The 20,282-nt window shown below is 36.6% G+C and overlaps 1 protein-coding gene across 1 annotated transcript in view; it reads right to left on the bottom strand.

The window, feature by feature from the left end:
- DCUN1D4 (defective in cullin neddylation 1 domain containing 4) overlaps nt 1–20,282 on the bottom strand; it is a gene marked incomplete at its 5' end in the record, with an annotated part of 67,921 nt that overhangs the window by 25,837 nt on the left and 21,802 nt on the right. Inside the window, 5 exon segments of the mRNA XM_081303542.1 lie at nt 556–626; nt 7,232–7,323; nt 10,692–10,806; nt 19,409–19,448; nt 19,748–19,818. Of these exon segments, the coding sequence (XP_081159668.1) occupies nt 556–626; nt 7,232–7,323; nt 10,692–10,806; nt 19,409–19,448; nt 19,748–19,818 (389 nt within the window).

Raw genomic sequence — 20,282 nt, 5'->3', positions numbered from 1 at the left:
TAACAAGATGCTAAGAATTAGGCAAAAATAATTAAGCATATAAAATAACTCCGATCTTTGTAAAGAAAGTATTCTAGTGCATTAATACTAAAAAAAGAGTCACCTTCTGAGCTAAATTCGACTGGAAGTAAAAGATCTGTGAAAAATTCATGGTAATTACAACCTACTCAAAACCTTTATGAATAATTATTCAAAGTTTAAGACTAACTCTACATTAGATTGAAAAAACTATTGAGGGGGACCAAGGTACACAGCATGCAGTGACTTTGTTCCCCGGTTGCTCTGTCATTATAGGTACACATGCCCACACATTTTTAAAATATCCAATTACTTAATCACTGTACCTTTTAGATACAAGAAGTTAAACTAGAGGGGAAAAAAAAAAAACCACCATCATTACACCATGTCACTTACAAATCAAACTACATTTTCTTAAGTGACCTCATAAAAAAACTAACCTATCATTATTTCTGTATTTTTGTTTTATTTGTAAAGGAACAAAAAATTTAAGTAATAAAAATTACTGAGTCACACAACTCAGTAAGTTAGACTTACATTTTCTGGTTCAACCCCAATGTCTTCACAAAATTTTTCCATGCCTTCAGGACCCACAACATCATCAGTACCTGCAATGAATACAATCTTACATAAATTAAATCTGATCATGCACATGATTACTACTGTAGTAATATTACATCATCATTGAATAAGACTTACAGGCCCTAACTCCTTTTGGAAGAAAGAAATCAAGTATAAAATGAAAAATATTCTGGAATCCTTCATATCTTTGAGATTCTACAGAGTATTTGCCCAGGCTGGCCTTAAACTTATGATCCTCCCATCTCAGACTTCTAAGCAGCTGGGATTATAAGCACATACCACTATGCCCAGCAGACTGATTTCTGTTAGATTATGTTTCTGCAGTGCTGGGGATGGAACCCAGGGCCTCATGCATGTTCGGCAAGTGCTCTACCACTGAGCAATACTTCCAGCCCTTGGTATAACCACAGTCTATCACTATGTCCTTTATAGAATATGCTTAAAAAAGTTCCACTCTTACTTTGGTAATAATTTCAATATATACAATAATTATTAGGAACACAGCAAATAACCACATAGTAATCTCTACAAAATTAACTGGAAAACAAATGTTTCTTTAACACAGAAATAAACAATCAAGTACAGTTGGTCTTCTATATTTGTTCTACATTTGTGGATTCAACCAACTGGGGATCAAAAATATTAAAACAAAAAAACGCCCCTTGTGTCTAACTAAACACTTAATAGACTTTTTATTATCATTATTCCCTAAATAATACTGCATAACTACTAATAATATAGCATTTACACTGTATTAGGTATTATAAGTAATCTACAGATGACTTAGGAGTATACAGGAGGAAGTACATGGGTTACATGCAAAAACTGTGTCATTTTTATGTAAGGGACTTCAGCACTGTGATTTCTGGTACCTCCAGGGGTCCTGGAACCAATCCCCATCAAATAAGAGATGTCTGTAGTTATTTTGATCTTGATACAGGCAACAAGCTACTTTAGCTTTAGCTCTATTTCCCTCTAGAAGAACTGCTCGTATGTTGCATCTCTACTTTCTCCCCCATTCATTTTTTGAGTCTTGCAATTTGCTTTCTTCTACTTCTGTCTTTTCACTGACACTCCTCTAAGATCACCAATAACCCCCTAATTGTCAAGTCTAATAAATACATTCATTCATTCTTTATTTAACCTCTTTACAATCTCTGAAAATCTGAAGTGGTTCTTTAACCACAAAACTGTCTCCTCCCATGGCTTTTTAAGTGCCTTCTCATCTGGTGTTCCTCCTTCCTCTTTTGGCTTCTTCTGCTTCTCCTAACTTGATAAATTTGATGTGCAGAGTTCCATCCTCAAACTTTTTCTAGTCCATTCTAGTACACTCTCTCTAGGAAATTTCAACCATTCTTGAGATTTTTAAGTACCACCTATGTCTCTTTCTAGCCCGCACTGCCCCCCTTACTTTTGAACTGTATGCCGGCTGATTACCCCCACCTCCTGTTTAACTGCCATAACTAGACCTCTCTTCTGCCCCAATCCCACTTCTACTGCATTTCACTTTCAAACACCACCTCACACAATGGAGCCCATCACCTATCCATATAAAATATAGCCAAGCCTGCTTATCCTGATGTAGTCTGTCCCAACTGGTGGCACCAACAGAAGTGAGAACCTGGGAGTCATCCTATATTCCTCTTCTCCCACACTGTCCATAGCCAATTGACTACTAGTTGAACTTTCAATTTAACTGCTCAATATTCTTAATGGTATCTCTCCTGTACCTCCCTGGTGGGGGCTTATTCTTTCTCTTAAAATCCCTGATCCATTCTGTAAACAGGAGATCTTCTTTCCCAAACAAAATCCCATGCATCAGTGGCTCCCCATTGCCTAGATAAAGTCCAAGTCTTTGGCACATCAAGTAAGGTTCTCTATGATCTAGAAAACCTTCCTCTTCAGCCTCCTTTTTTCCTACCTGAAAAGCAAGTTTTCTAGCCAAATAGTAATTGCTGAATGAATAAAAATTAAGGTCCAGAAACACCCACTGACCTGCAGTTCACCATACTGTACTCTGTACCCTGGCCTGTCTCCCTCTTATCCTCTTCCTCATCTTCCCTGGTTACCTCATTCAACCTTTAAGACTGGACCCAAACAGGCAGTCCTCTGTGATCCCATACAACGATGTGAATGGTCTCTCGTGTTTAGCATCCTGCATTCAAAAAGTGCCAGCCCTCAGTATTTATCTCAGAATTCCTCAAGAGCAACTGCTGTTTTACTCCTTCCACAACCTCAACGTCTGGCATTGCTCAATAAAAGTTTACTGAATGATGAAACCAAAACCAAGATCACACTCTACAATCCTTCCTTAGCCTCTAGATCTAGCAAGTTGTCAAGTCCAAGAGAATGTACCATCTTACTGTTTTATTTAGTTAACTTTAACTAGACACATCCTGGAGTGTGCACTGTGGTAACTGCCTAGAGGACAAAGAGGGAAAAACATGGCTCTGCCCTCCATGGAGCTTAAAGCATGGAATTACTTTCAATACAGAGTAGTAAGTGGACTGCAATAAAATGTTAAGGCAGCTGTTCTCAATGAAGGATAAACATAAAAATCACCTTGAGCACTTGCTGGAAAGTCTTGTGTCACCTTCTTTTCAGAAATTTTTGCTTACTTTAAAATGAAATTGGGCATTATGTTCATGTATTAATATACCAAAAAAATCCTAAATTAAACAAACTTTTAATTGATTCTTCCCTAATGGTTGAGGTAAGAAAACTAAGAATATATAGAAAAAAATATATAAAAAATAAAGAGGAAGTTGGGCACAGTGGCACACACCTGTAATCCCAGCAGCTTAGGAGGCTAAGGCAGGAGGATGGCAAATTCAAAACCAGCCTCAGCAACTTTGCGAAGCCCTAAGCAACTTAGTGAGACCCTGTCTCTAAACAAAATATAAAAAAGGTTCAGTGGTTAAGTGCACCTGGGTGCAATCCCAGTATCAAAAAAGTAAATAAAGTGGAAAAAACAAAAATCCCAGAAAAAGGTAACAGAACTGAATATGTACAACAAAACTTTTTTTTTTTTTGGTATCAAAATAACAAATTTGTGATAAAAAGGAACATAATGGCATAGAGAAGAAAATATCTGCTTTGACCATATTACGAAGAACTGAGCTTATACTACCAAAAGTATATTTTATCCTAAATATATTAAAACAAACATTATTTTAAATATCAATAAACATTATTTAAAATCTACCCATAATCTTGCCACCTATCACTTCTCTCTCTTTATTTTTTTATTTATCTTTTCCATACATTTAAGTCTAGTTGTGATGATACTGGTCATTGGGATCTTAATTCTATTTTATAGCAAATTTATAGCAATATATCAATTCACCTGTAGAATTAAGATGATAATTTTATCAAGCTAATGAATGCTACTGGATAACATAAAGTGGTCAAAAAATGGAGTATGAGAGACAAAAAAAAAAAAAAGTATATTTAAAGCAAGGAGCTATGGAATGCCTTGAGTGACAAGACAGTAGAGATACATTTAGAAAGGCAGACATACTAACAAAAATCTGGAAAAAAATCAATAACACTCCCACTTTCCTGCCACTGTAAGTAGGTATTAACGTAACTTTCTCATAATAGTCCAACAAGACCTTTATGCTGAAGTTCCCATTATTACACAAGGCTGCGTCACTGAGGCAAAAGGGTCTTCTTTGGTAGTTTTTTAAAAAAATATATTCAAAATGATGTTTATTGTACCATTTATAACATGTTTATATTTATTAATTATACTATAATTATATATGTGATATATACATCTCTTCCTTCACTATCAGACCATTTTGGCACTTTTTGCAACTGTCAATGCCTAACTTTAGCACCTGTTCCTAGTCTCTGATCTCATTTTTGTAAACCAAAAGAGAATTCTGCTATAGAACTTAATCTAAAATGGATGGATGGACTACAGTCAGGGCTTGCAGAACTAATATGACCTATGTATGTGGGTGTTAGTGTAACTTTAAAAATCAATGTTGGCACTTGTGTATTTGGCTTAACTTCTTTTTCTTAAGACGTATTTCAGAGTGGAAATTACTTGATAAATAATTTATGTAAAACTGGCTATTTTCATTCTAACGAAAATAAATGGGTTTCCTTTTTCACATGGAGGTCTAAACAACACAGTTCCTGACCTCCCAGATAATCCTATCTCAAATTACAGAGAAGTGAAGTACCAAGATAGAAAAGGGAGTAGAACATACAATCAGAGAGAGCAGGTAGAGGCCCCACAAAGGGGTAGGAGGGCTTTATTTATCAATCTTCTGAGAATCCACAATTGAATTGATAGGGATTCTGAAAGGTGAGAAGCTACATTCCAGAATATGCAAAGCAGTGCTGGGGTGAACCAGCTAACTTGAAGCTGAGACAGGCTGGGCCCAGGCTGCAAGAGCCAAGGAAATCAGGAGGCAGGATGACAAAGAGAACTGAGAACTCTGGAAAGAAATGAGTGATGGACCCCAGGCTCCACATCCCTGCCCCCCAATAAAAGCATAATGAAGTCAGCCTTTATCCTCAGCTCAAACCAGCTGGCTCTCTCCTAGAGACAGTACCACAGCCAGGGCACGTGGGCCTTCCTCAGGTAACCAAACAGCCAGCAGATCACAGCTACAGCTACAGCACATTCTGTCAGTTATCCTGGTTTTTCTCACAGTTCATTAATACTGACCCACACTTTCAACTCATGTGCTTGAGATATTCAAAGTAAAAGTAAGTAATTGGAGCTTTCAGTGATTCCCAATTTAGCAAATTTCCCTAGTGATAAGATAAAAGGAAAAAAAAATGAAAGAAAAACAAGGGTAGGTATAAAACTCAGGAACAGCCATATCCATAGAAATGTTTTGCTGAGATGAATTACAAGGAGTCACTCAGCAAGAATCCCAAGGAAACTAAAAAACGTGGCTTAATTTTTACTTTCAAAATGTCACCTTTCTTCAGTCAGAAAAAAGCAAAAGGAAAATTCCACTCTATTCCTTTTTTAAAGAAAACAGTTTATACTTGCCTATAAAGGAAGACACAAAAAGTCAAAATAGCTGTGCTACTATGGTGGGGTTCTATTAAAAATTTCCTTTTTATACTATATTTTCATACAAATAAATGTGAATCAATATTGGAAAGCAAAAAATCTTCATAATTTTTCTTCAGTGGAAAAATGCTCCACTTATTCAGGACCCATTTCCTGAACCCTTGGCAAAGCGTCAAGTACTTTTTACTACGATTACAAAATGTCTTCAAGAGACTCATGACCTAAGGAAGTACACATGAAAAGATAAATTCGAATACCATGCAAGTGTATGTACAGTGTCCATGCCCTAACAAACAAAATCCAGTTGAATCTAATTAATGAGGAGAATTTACTAGAAAGATACTGGGAAGAACTTCCCAAAATCCAAAGAAAATTAGAGGAATCAGGGATGTAGCTTTTCAAGTTCATCAATGGGGGGGGGGGGGATTGTTTCCCAGCTTAAATCTAAAAATTCCCTCCCAGAAAATATGGTCCCTCTGGACCAACCCCTGTAACCAAAAGGGAAAGGCTCATCAGAAAAAGGATAGTGAGGGTAGGAAAAAATTGCCAGATAAGATCAAGGAGAAAAATCTTCATTTTTATACTCAATAAAAAGGGATCAAAATAAGCTATGAACAAAGTCCTAATTTTTGGACAAAGAGGGTTATTAATATAATTAAGGGGCTTAAAAGATATACAATACTAAGAATTAAATAAGAACTCAATGCAGGTTTTTCAGAACTAAACAGAACTACTACCGTTGGATAGAAAAGTGGAGAAAAATCTTCCAGCAAGAGGACAGAATTGTCTTTTATCCTGTAGGTAGCAGAAATTTCTAAACAGAGGGCAGGAGGGTTTCAGGGCAGATATTGTTAGAGAATGACATGAATGTTCTGTTCTGTTTATTTATTTTTAAGTAAGACAAGAGACCTGGTCTAGAACAGAGACTGATAACAGGAAAATTGGTTTGAAGGTTGCTGGAACTGTTATGAAAAGGGAATGAAAAACATGAGGAAGAAAAAAGGTTAAAGAGCTTACAATTCAACTTCATCTGAAAATGTTTCCTTTTCTCTTTTTTACACCATTCACACAATGCAAGTCCTAGATTGCAATATTAAAATATCCAACCAATTATAGTAAGTTGCAAAACTAAATTTAAGACATTCTAAATGAAAAAACAAACATTTTATGCCAAATGATCTTTCAAAATAAGAGACATTTTAATATAAAGAAATTCCATTGTACTACAAAAGGGATCAACATGGCAAAGCTTATTTTAACTTCAGTGCTTAAATCAAATAATTACCCATTATCAGCATTCTAAATAGGTCTCCTAGCAATCCAAAGTATTTCTCCCAAGTGCATTTCATCTTTTCAGTTCCCTTCTAATGTTCTGAATTCTTTGGCTTAGCTGCTGACTATAAATAGGACATTTAGTGATTTGTTTCAACTACGTCCCTCCCTTCCGTTCTCCCTCTCTTCAACAGGGACACAAACACCATACACAACATACAAGCACTGAATTTAAAAATTGTTAAATTCTTTAACCTCCTCTAAGGCACTTCTTTATTTTCCTAAGGGCAGTCTTCCATGATATAAATGATTACCCACCTGCGTATTCATAGAACCACTCTAAGCACCTCTTATTTGAGAAGGCTTCCTCTTCAGTCTTTATTCTAGTTGAATCATATTTTCTATACATGCTAGAAATTGAAAAGGTAGTTGTAAGTTATTTAAAGATACTGAGTTCTTTTAAGTAGCAGATAATTTTTACTTTTATTTAAACAAGACATTCACTCAATCAGTATTTTAAGTATTTTAAACAGATTACTCCCTGGATTTGCAAACAGCAGCTTTTCTAACTACGGTGTTAAAATATGGTCATACACCTTAACATAAAATGAGATTTTTTTGCTGAGGAACAAGTAATCAGTAAGAAGTACAACATTTATGTGATATACTCTCTTCTCATGAGCTAGAACTTACTAAAGAATGATAATAAGGGGCTGGGGATGTGGCTCAAGTGTTAGCACGCTCCCCTGGCATGCGTGCGGCCCAGGTTCGATCCTCAGCACCACATACAAAGATGTTGTGTCCGCCGAAAACTAAAAAATAAATATTAAAAAAATTCTTTCTCAAAAAAAAAAAAAGCCACAGCAACAAATGTCTAAGGTATTTTCTTCAATTAATGATCCTAAAAATCACTTGTGTCTCTCCATTAAGTTCTGACTTCTGTCTTACAAGTCAGGCTGAGCATAGAGCATGATATAAGAAAGACCTGTCAATAAGAGACAACTCAAGAGCACACTGAACAAGTACAAAGAAACATTAATTCATGTTCAAGCTTCCAAGGGGGAAAAAAATTCAATCATAAGGTTGACAAGAAAAAGTTATCTTGGATGAGTCCTTGATTAGTGTAAGTCTTAAAGCCTCAGAAGAGAGAAGCATAGCTCCCACATTCCACACTGTGGCCACAGAGCCTAAGCTGGAGAACTGAATCAGGAAGCACAGCCAATGCTCCTGCTACTCCTAACCAGGGATGGAGGACCTTCCTCACAGGAGAGGGGAGAGTAAGTAGGCAGTGGTTTTAAAATCATGACTTGCATATAAAAAGTATAAGTATAGACATTTGAATCTATTATTTGTATATAAATTACCTAGAGAGTTATGGTTAAAAACACTTATAAATAACTTTTATGTATATAAGAATATACAAGATGAAATTCTTTTTTTAGTGCACATTTACTCCTGACCTACATAATCAGATTGTGTATAAACCTCTGAATAGAAATTCCTGGTTTTTATTAAAAAAAAAAAAAAAAAAAAAAAAAAAAAAAGAACACAGCTATAAGGATATTTAGTAATTGAAACTGTAAACCATAGCCACATGCAGTACTGTACACCCATAATCCCAAGGATTCAGAAGGCTGAGGCAAGAGGATCATAAGTTCAAGGCCAATCTCAGCAACTCAGCAAAAGGGCTAGGTATATAGCTCAGTGGTAAAGTACGACTAAGTTCAATCCCTAGTACCAAAAACCAAACAAACAAAAAAACCTGCAAACCACAATTTATAACTTTTCCTATAAAACATGGGAATACTACCTGGAAATAAAGGTAGATACTTGTCAAGGGTTAAGACAGATCTTCTTTAATCCCGGGCTCAGACATTCCTGTCATAGCTCAAAGCCTATAAGCAGTCAAAACCTAGAGTCCTTTGTATGACACTATAATATTTGATTCTGAATAACTTAAAAATGTTCTACATAAAAAATGGACCAAGATCATACAGTGGAATATTCAGCAAATGAATAAAATATGGATAACTGCTATTATTACACTGATGTGCCTAAAAAACATAAGTGAAAAAAAGTGAGATACAAAACATCATTTACACAAAATGTCCATAAAAGCACATGTATCTGCAGGGATAGAAGGTAGATCAAAGGCATTGCTTAGGGCAGTGAGTAGAATCAGGGATGTTTCTGGGTTGATGGGAATGTTCCAAGCTGGACTACAGTAATGATGTTCACAATTCAGCTAAGAAGAAACCACTTTTGTACACTTAAAATGTATGAACTTTAAGGTATATAAATAAATTGGCTTAAAAAAAAGACTAAAAATTCAGAAATTGCAACTGCCAGTTTTTAATCTGATTTTATCATATTAAATTATATTAGACTGTGGTGAAAAAAATAACAAGGATTACAAAGGCACAAAATGCTAAGTGGTTATTAGAATTAAATAATTCCCTGATAATAACATTTCATACTGACAAGAAGACATCAAGTAACCTGGTTTAACAAAACTAAAAAACACTGTCCTAAAGATTATGAGTGATCCCAGCAACAAGATGCTAAGACAGAAGGACCCCATGTTGGGGGCCAGCCTGGGCAACTTAGTGAGACCCTGCCTCAAATTTTTAAAAAATTTAAAAGGTCTGGGGACATAGCTCAGTGGTAGAGTGCCCGTGGTTTTAATCCCAGTACTGCCACGCATACACACACAAAAACAAAACAAACAAACAAAAAACCCACACATTGCTACTGATTATCTTCTAAATTGTCTTCTTTTTTACATAATATTTTCTATTCATTTGAAATATGAACAGTGACATTATTTTCACATTTTCAGAGTCCTCTGTATTCCTCCAACTGAGTTGTAGCAAATATATCACAGCAAGGAAGAAACAGAAAAATCTCATCTAAATCCCCTCAATTTAAGATGTGAAAATTCTAGGCTGAATGAAGTGACCCACAGAGCCAGAATGGGGAAAGATGAGAAAAGACAGAAAAGATTAGACTACAATGTTTTACATTGTTTAAAAAAAAGAGAGATAAGGGTTTGGTGGCATGTGCTGGTAGCTCCAGCTATTTGGCAGACTAAGGCAGGAGGATCACTTAAGTTCAGGCATTTAAGACCACTCTGGGCAACACTGTGAGACCCCGTCTCAAAAAGAAAAACACAGGAAAAAAATTGCTTATTAAAATCAAGGTGAGACAATAAAGATTAAACATTTAACAGGCCTAAAATAAACATTTAACAGGCCTTTGGAGTCACCAAAATTAACAGTTCACTTGTGTAAAAGGGAAGTGGTTTGAACAGTCTAGTTTTTCATGGTTTTTGTCAAATCCTCAACCATCTGAGAATAAACCTCCATGTGGCTAACATTCTGGGTAAGTGTAGAACTCGCAGTACAGGCGCATTGCTCCAGCCCTGTGGCTGTAGTCAGAGGGTGAGACACTATAAAAGAACAGACAATTTTGTGGTCCTCACGAGACACCAACAGTAAGGCTTTCAAAGGAAAGAAACTACTGCTACTCCAGTTTTAATGGATCCACGAATTGAGATAAAACTTTAATCTCTAAAAACTCAAATTATCTATTTTGTTTCTGTTTTATAAAACCAGACATAAAAATACATAAAAATAAGCATCATTAAATAATTTCACTTTGAAAGATCATCTGGCAGAATCAAAACAATGTTCCAGGTGGCATCTACACACTAAGAAAACCCTATCAGTATTTTCAACATGCATGTCATTAATATGAATCTACAGTCTCTGAACCATACCTATCATGTCTACTTTTCTTGGCAGATAAATCATCTCCAGAGGCAGGTCTTCTCTTTTTCCTTGGGGGCATCACTTTACTAAAGCAGTCTGAAGAACTGCAAGACCGCAGGCTTCCTATAAAGAAAATTCAGAATACAAATTAAAACATGCTGCACAGGAACTCCTACAAACTGTATGACTGCTAAATTTAAAAACATCCATGGCTTATATTGTGAAGGGTTTGATGTTATCAGTAAATATTATAGAGAAAATGGTTTGTAAATCCTCTTTGAAAAAATGTTAGTCAAGGAAAAAAACCTAGCAATGACACAAAACAAGTGATTACTTCTCACCACCCAAATCATACCAGAAATAGAAGCAAGCTCAATTTTAATTTACTCTCCAGAAATACTAATGGAAATCACCTAAACTTTTGGTTTCTCTTACACGTCAATGTTCCTTCAAGAGAAATGAACTGCTATTGCATTTATCTATTTCATTAGGCAAGGTCAGTTCAATCAGGAACCATGACTCTAAAATACATATAAGCACATCAATCCTAACACAAGGGAAATGATTGGCAGAGGGGAGAGATTGGGGTATTGTGGCGGGGGGGGGGGGGGGTCGTGCAGAATCTGATGTGACCCTGAACAAAATTTTCACAATAACTTTTCTTGTTTCTGCCACTTGAAGAAAACTCTGCCATTTTTCAGTCAGAGTTTACAGTCAGAAAAGCAAAGCTTTCGTTTGGTAAAAAGGTATTAAAATTTAATAATAGACAATAAGAATTGCAAAGAACACTCAGTGAGCACTTACTGGGAGTCTGTCCTCCTCTTAACTTTTGCAGATACTAACTCAGGTAAGTTCGTAACAAGCTGCTGAGGAAAGGACCACTGTTGCCTCACAAAGGGAAGAAAGAGAAAGCTAAAGTGGTAAAACTGGGATTCAAACTCAAGCGGTCTTGCTTCAGATTGTCCTAAACCATTATAAATTACAAGACAATTATAAGATAATTAAATATCCCATTTTGGCACAAGTGCCATCAGATATGTCATTTGGTTCCCACAATAACCCTGAATGACAGGCAGGGCAAAGATAATTATCTACTTAACAGATGGGAAAAAAATCAAGGCTGAGGCATTCAAGTGACTTTTCAAGATTTGTGAAGCTGGGGCTGGGGATGTGGCTCAAGCGGTAGCGCGCTCGCCTGGCATGCGTGAGGCCCAGGTTCGATTCTCAGCACCACATACGAACAAAGATGTTGTGTCCGCCAATAACTAAAAAATAAATATTAAAATTCTCTCTCTCTCTTTCTCTCTCTCCCTCTAAAAAAAAAAAAAAAAAAGATTTGTGAAGCAAAAAATGGTGAATTCTGGTCCCCACATCCCTCCCCCTTTCTTTGGCTCTTGGTTGAGGGACCTGGACTCTCAGGGAGCCATGAAAACAAGAGAGCATGTGAATGCTGCTGGAGTTTGGCAACCTGCACTCAATGAACCATTGCCAGCTCTTTGCTAATGATGCAGCAATTGCTAACTTACTCTGGGTCCCTTGATTGTAATCTGAAGAATGGGACAGTGATATTTCTCAGGATATTCATGAAGAAAAATATCCATTCAGTAAATACATAGGTACCAAAGCAAGCACCGTGTTTAGGTACCTGCAGCAGAAGTGTAAGGGAACCCAAGAAGCCCTACAGCAAAGCCAGCTCTCAGCCACTATCTGCTACCACTCCTTCAAAGACAGTTATAGTTTGGATCTTTAAAGTTCCCTGAAAAAATCATATGTTAGACAATGCAGGAATGTTCAGAGGTGATATGATTAAATTATGAAAGCTGTAACATCATCAGTGGATTAATACATTTGAGATTAATAATGTGAATGAACTACTGGGTGGTAATTGTAACCATGTGGGTGTGGTTGAAGGAAGTAGTTCACTGGGGATGTGACGCTGGACTGTATCTTGTCCCTGGCTCTTCTCTCACTCTTCTGCTTCCTGCTGCCATGAGCGAAGCAGTTTCCTCTGCCACACCCTTCTGTCATGATGTTCTGTCTCATCTCAGGCCCAGAGTAATGGAGCTGACTGACCATGGACTGAACTTCTGAAATCCTGAGCCTCAAATAAGCTTTCTTATTACATTATTTTGGTCCCACTAATGAAAAGATGGGTAGCAGGAAAGTAGAGACTGAGAAGCAGAGAACTAAGAGCAAAGCCATGGGTAATATGGATACTAGAGGGGCTAAGAAAAGAAGGTGACAACCTGGGCAGGGAGAAAACCCAGGCTCTCCTCTCCTCTATGATGTCCTGGAAGCCCAAAGAAAGAGTTTCAAGGTGAGACTGTTCAAATACTGCACAGAGGTCCATCAGGTATGGAGTGAAGGCACACACTGCATTTAACAATGAAGTACAGCAGAGATGGACCTGGAGAGAGTAGGCTAGATGGAAGGTGGTTGGGGAGGGATGAGAGGTGAGGAAGTGGACAGGGTATGTGTGCAGCGTTCTCTGAGGACACCTGCTCCGAAGACAAGGAGAGGGCTCTCAGTAGCTGAAGTTATAAGGCTGCTAAGAGCAATGATCAGGGCTACACCTGAATCCCAGGTCACATTTAGGCTTCTACCACTATGCTAAGTTTCTTTGGTGATAGCCTTTAGGGACATATGAGGGGAAAACACCCTTTCTGTTATGAGGCGAGATGACCACCCAAGTGGGCTACAGCCCAGAGCCTGTTTCTACCAGCCCCTGAGCTCAAGAAGCTTGCTCTCTCAGCCCAGATTCCATGTAGGTCAAACAAGATGACCTCCAGCTACCTTTCCAGGGGGCCTAACAAGACCTATCCTTTCAGAAAAAAAAGTACCCTAATATGTCTCTCCCCCCAACAGGGGAAAAAACTGGGAAAAAAAGAATAACCAGACATAGAGTGCTACCCCCACACCGATACTCCATTCATCTTCCCTGGAAAACAGTGTCCTATTTATAAACAACACCAAAATACCAAAAGGTCCAAAGAACTGCAGTGACCCAAGTTTTCACAGACCACCAATATTTAAGAAAAAGATTTATCCTTGTCTATTAATGCCTCATGACAGAATTTACAGGAAGAAAAAGTCTACACTGCCTGACTGTGAAGCCAGTAGCACTGCCTAGAAATGAAAGAGCAGGCACAACACTGGAAGGCTTGCTTCTCCCTGGATGTGGACTTGTGAAGGAAAGCCATCTTCTTCCAAGAGTAGGCATGATTTGGTTCTGGGTGTCTAGCCTGGCTGTAACCTATTCTACCTGCAAGTACTTGCAAAACACTGAAGAAAAGGCACGCATCTCGTCAGTCCACAGGAAGTGTACATTCCAAAATAATGTCTTCTCCAAGAAACACTTCATACTAGCTTTTCTACCATCTGCTTCTTCATGAACACTGGTATCACCTGGCTTTTGCTTACTCTTACCTTTCAAGAGTAGTACGTTTTTGGTAAACATTGTAAGTTAATTCACTTTTCCAACTTTTTCTTATTGATGAACGCTTTCTGTTAAAAGATTCACAAATCACTGTGTCTGTGTAAAACTTATTCATATTGAAGTCTCAAACCATCCCGAGTTCAGCAATATACTCTTCTATTTATTCAAAACATTATCTCCTAGCTAAGAAGCATGACTTCCTTTTCTGTCTTTCCACTCTAAGCATCAGCATAAGTGAGTGGTTGTTGTAGAGCCATTTTTACAAAGAACCCATGCCTCTTCGCCCACCCCCCCAAAGTCACCACAGCCCAGGCACTCTCTGACTTACTGCCCTGCTCACAGCCACCTCACAGCGGGGATGCAACCAACTGGAACTTGGGAAGGAAGTTCCCAAGGACCACACACAGTTCAGCCCTTCCAGGCATAACCACCTAGAACCCAGGATGACAGGAAAGTTTCAGGCTACAGAAGAAGCAATGTTTTAATGCCATGGAAAACAAGTTTACTTAAAATAATAATTTACCAAAATGAACTAAATCAACCAAATACACAGATAGCACAATTAAGGCTATTTCTTCCAGATCAGATCCCTGTCCCCACTCTACCCTCACTGGCAGATCCTAACCATGCAAGAGCAAAAACCAGAAATTTTAAAGTTATGCTGATGCATAATAATATACTAAGGTACATCTTGGTTTGTGGGTCCTGTCTAGCTCACTTATACATACAGAGCAAGCAGCTAATGCAGTATCTTGTTACGATAAAAACATATATATATTATTGAATCATTTGATAGTCTCTCAATAAATATTTGTTGAGTGTGTTCTCATGACACACATAAATCAAATTCTGCTTAAAAATCAGTACACGTACAAAGACTTAAAATACCAATGAGTAGATAATAAGCCATCATTTCTGATTTTTTCACCATTTTTCAGCAAAACAAACACTTGACTTTACGTTTCCGGGCAGGCAGAATTGAAAAAAAAAAAAAAAAAACAAACAAACAAATATTAGCAGAGTATTTGCTCCTTGAAGTAACTCAGTGGTAATTCTTTTTATAATAGAAACACTTAAATCTAAGTAGATATGTTGCAAAAATTTGTTTTTATTTGTATCATTAAATTTAGACTTAACCAATAACTTGTATCACTTCATCTACTTCAATTAAACTTTATCTTTCAACTACAAAAAATTCAAAAGTAAATAATGTACACAGAATATTATGGAGTATTTATTTGCTTCAAATATCAAGACTGATGTTTTAACACATCGACAATAATTACGACACCCTCCCCTGACAACCCTGTGCTAGGATTCTTAACTCAGAGCCTCATGCAAGCACTCTACCACTGAGCAATGTCCCCAGCACAACTTTTAGAGTATTTACCTTCACAAATCTGAGAGGTGTTTCTAACATTTCTATACTGGATGAGGGGTAGATCTGAAAACAATCCTCTCACTGCTAGAGGCTCTTTCTTAATGCCATGATATTTGTATGATCCTTAGGGATGCAATAAAAATTGTGTATAGTTTTCAACCCAAGATTATGATTGGAGTTCAGGTTCATTCTTTTTGGTTCAGTATTTCAAAAGAACAAATTAAGTATCTTATAAGTGACCATTTTTTTCCTAAATCAATCAATCAATGAATATATACATAGGCTACTTCCCAAATTAAACAATTAGAAATACTGGCAACACTCTTCAACAGGTCTATCCTAGTATTTGCCCCAGAAAGGCAACCTGAGTTACCTGGATCAGTCCTTTAATGTCTATCCAGCTTGCTCTTTTGATTACAGTTTAATTAAACACATTATTCCTTAAAAAATAATGCTTCAGTAGTTGCTTCACTGATTTTACATATTTGTAAAATATGGTCTTGCTTTATGGGCCTCAGTAAAGTGAGTTCCTATCAGAGTTGATTTTCTATACGACGTATCAACTCTTGTGTCCATTTTCCAATCATCCCCAAACAAATGATTTACCAAATTAAAAAGTGTTTGACTCTTCCAAACTTATATAATAAATGCATATTCCAATACAAACCTCACTGCCAAAGGGGAACAAAGGGAAGGGAGGGGGATGGAAATAGGGAAGACAGTAGAATGAATCAGACCTAACTTTCCCTTGCTCATAAATGAATACACGAACAATATAACTTCACATTATGTAAACCCACAAAAATGGGATCCTAATTGGAATGGGTTGCTCTCCATGTACTGTCATGCATATCTAAAAGCAATTTTTTAAAAACTCACTACCTAATTTTTCATTTTAGTGAGCTTGATGTATCGCAGGTTTGGTTCGCTTAATGATGTTTTACAGGGCTCATTCTGCCACTTCAGTTATTTTTACATAGCTAGTTCGCCTCACTACTCACTGAACAATGCCATAAAGGTTTAATAATTTAAGTAGATAAAAAGATAGCATTTTAAGATCTTTCCAGTAGCTAATGTTTTATTTCAATTTTTTAACAGATCACTGTACTACTTACCTGCTTGAGTATAAAATTATTAATTTCTAAATGAACAATTTTTATCCTATTTAAAAAGTTTTCCTTTTCCTTTTTTTCTAAATAATACTGACTACTGACACCTAGAATCAACTTCCTTACACATTTCTTTGTCCCGTTTTTTTTTCCTTTTTTTATTCGTTCATTCTATTTTGGGTCACTTCTCCAAGATTAACTATTAATTCTCTCTCTCCCTTGGGAGGAAGATTAAGAACACCAAAGAAAAGTGTTAGAGAAGCCTTTTCTAACTTGGGTTTGGCTCTTCCACATGCAATTTTTATAGATGTGGCTCAGACTCTTGTGATGGGATAAGATAGTCAAAGAAGCATCTGAGCAACTAAACCTTCTCAGATTCCAATCATCATAGTTTTACATTGTTAAGTTTTTAAGTCCATTTTGTTGGGTATGAAAATCACAAGTGATGCTTCGTATAACCAGAAAGAAAAATGCCAGACATTCACAAGTCATCAGATACTGTACCCGCCGTATGCAATATACCAACCATCAGACACAGATGCCGTTCCCAAGGGCAAAAGAGGGGCATGAGGCCAAATGCTTTTTCCAATTTCCTCTTCCTTAAATATGACTTACAATGATTAAACTGTCACATATCAGGTTAAATATATGAATGTGAAATTACTATGATTACTCATTTAAATCAAACCTTCAAATTAACAATATAATGTGTAGAATTCAGAACTTAAGAAGATATATTATCATATCTTAAAGAAATACAACTTTAGAGCTTTACAAATGCAAAATTGTTTTAAAAATAAAAACTATTTTAAAAATAGTTTTAAAAATAAAACTATACTAAAGAATAAGATGAAAAATAAATCCTCATAGTTCACAAACATCATTTCAGAATGAGAAACAAGTGTTTTTTTCCCCTTAGTTATTAAGACTGGCCCTGAAAATTTTATTCTAGCATTACTGAAAGTAGCTAAAAGTTAAACATATAAATGTGTGTTAAGAGCCTAGAAAAACATATTATAATGTATCTATGAACTAGAAAATTTATGTAGCCATTTAAAATTAGAGAAGATGCTTTATAAATGCGCTACTATAAAGACACACAGTGCCCTATAATACTCCTGCCCCCTTGTCTCATTCCTCCCTGAAAGCAGGAATATCTGGTCTAATTAGTGATCCACAGAGAGGAAACTGAGCAGAGAGCCCCGCCCCTTGAAGCAGCTTTCAGATATGCTTGCTGGCAGACATATGAAGCCTTCCACCATCACAGTAGGTGGTGTGAGAGGGCAGCAGATATGCCAGCCTATACTTAACCTAGTTGTGGCTAAGCCTTAAAGAGAAATACTGAAAAGCTTGATTCGTCTTGCTGCACATTTCAGCAAGTTTTCCAACAAAACTGTTTACTTTAATCTCTTTCTTATGCATTATTTTCAATTGATTCTGAACCAATTTAAGGGGGTGTGAGTCCTAAATCAATGACCTCCAAGATTAAATGAAATTAATTAAATGAAAATAATCCAATAATATACATAGTAAATAATGGATGCTAAATGAAAAAAACAAGCATATATACAAGTATATATGCATGCATAAAAACATCTGAAAGAACCAACATTAAATAGTGCACTGGGGAAATAGGGTGGGATTGGGAGACATGAATCTAATCTCCAATGTGTTGGTATGAAGAAGTAAGGCTTTTGGGAGGGTTCTATCCTCATGACTGGGAGTAGTTCCCTCATAAAAGAAGCCCAAGAGGTTGCCGGAGTCCCTCCCACTATGTGAGGATGCAGCAAGAAGAGCTAATACTGAGGAACGGGCTTTCATCAGATACAGAATTTGCTGGTGCCTTGATTTTAGACTTCCCAACATTCAGAATCATGAGTCATCAATTTCTGTTGTTCATAAATTACCCCATCTAAAGTACTTTGTTATAGTAGTCCAAACAGACTAGAACAAGCAGGAATTCATATACTGTGCAGTAACTTTCTAATTTTAAAATAGATTTTAGTAATTTTCATTGGAAGTTTAGTGACTATAAACCAAATGCCAGTTTCTCTTAACAATTTAAAGAAATGGTCTCAAAATATGGTCTCCAGATCCAGGAGGATCAACATCATCTGAAAGCTTGTTAGCAAAGCACACTCTGGGGGCCCACTCATCCCCAATCTACAGAATCAGAAACTCTGGGGGTAGAGCCTGACAACCTGTTTTAAATAAGCCCTCCTTAGGAGACTATCATGCTAGCTACACTTTGAAGAGCGCAGGGCTAGAGAGTAATTGTGAATAATCTGGCTTCACTGTTCTCATTCATAAGTCCTCATTTCCTATACAAAACACACACACAAACACACACACACACACACACACACACACACACACCCCTACCTTTCAAATCAAATCACATTTTCAGCTGAATTAACCAAAAAATGAGATCTTAAAACCACTAGAGAATTTTTAGCCCCTTTAAAGGAATTAAAGTGCTTTGCCACAAACCAGCACCCCAGAATAGATTTCCTCTAGGAAGGAGCTGAAATATGGCTGCCTTCAATACACCCTGAAAGATCTCCTCAACCAAGTACTTGTTCATGGAGTATTACGATAACACAGAGCATTAATGGCTAGTATTTCTCTTTCATAATTTGTATTAGTAAGGGTATTTAAAATTAAATACCCTTCCAGTCAATACTTGGAAGACTAAAGGTGGGAGGATCCAAGTGCAAGAACAGCCTGGGCAACTAAAGAGAGACCCTATCTCAAAAGAATAAAGAAAAAAAATTAAGCAGTGTTAGCATTTACAGATACCTGTTTGGTGATCGTCTTGGCCAACGTCTTCTGTTAAATTCTGCAAGAAATACATTCATTATTACCAAGAAATCACATAGCATACAGCAAGTTTTATAAGCAATTGCTATCTTATCCACAATTGAAATTTTGTCAGCAAATACACTTGCACAAAATGAATAGTTCACCTTTTTTTTATTTTATTATTTTTTTTAGGTGTAGATGGACACAACAACACAATGCCTTTTATTTTTTATGTGGTGCTGAGGATCGAACCCCAGTCCCGCCCATGCTAGGCGAGCGCTCTATCACTGAGCCACAATCCCAGCCCATAGTTTTATCTTTAAATGACTGACTTACTAGTTTATTAAGGGTGTGGTAGATCTTATGAATATTTGCCAGTGTTGAGAGATGAGAGTTCAGCTGAAAGTCTTTAAAAGAAAAAAGAAAAAATTCAGTGTCATCTATTTCCACACTACAGAGACTGTTTAAAAAAGTAAAAATAAACAAATGTTTTGATATCTCAATTAATTTATATTTATATATACAAAATGACATGCAATTACTAACCTGACTCCTAGAAATAAAGTTTGACAATAATATTAAATTCCCAACCAAATGTTGAAGTTCATGAAATTTTCGTGTGGATTCTAAGGTAAAATGAAAATACTACAGTAATTGTAAAACCCTGTCAGCAGGGAACTTGAACTTATTAAAAAGATACAAATGTTAGCAAATAGAAGACAGATCTCGAAATGTGTTCACTTTCTCCTTCCTGTCCCCAGAATTTGTGGTACAATGAGTAAGTCCTGGCAAAACAACGATAGAAAAGCACTCCAATGTCCAGTATTTCTTACAATATATTTATTTTGTGGTTGATTATACAACAGAGAGA

Source organism: Spermophilus citellus (genome assembly GCF_964194105.1).
Source record: "Spermophilus citellus genome assembly, chromosome: 8".
In the NCBI taxonomy this organism is placed as follows: Eukaryota; Metazoa; Chordata; class Mammalia; order Rodentia; family Sciuridae; genus Spermophilus; species Spermophilus citellus.
Note: the sequence above shows the minus strand (reverse complement) of the source record. Positions and strands in the feature narration are given on the sequence as shown.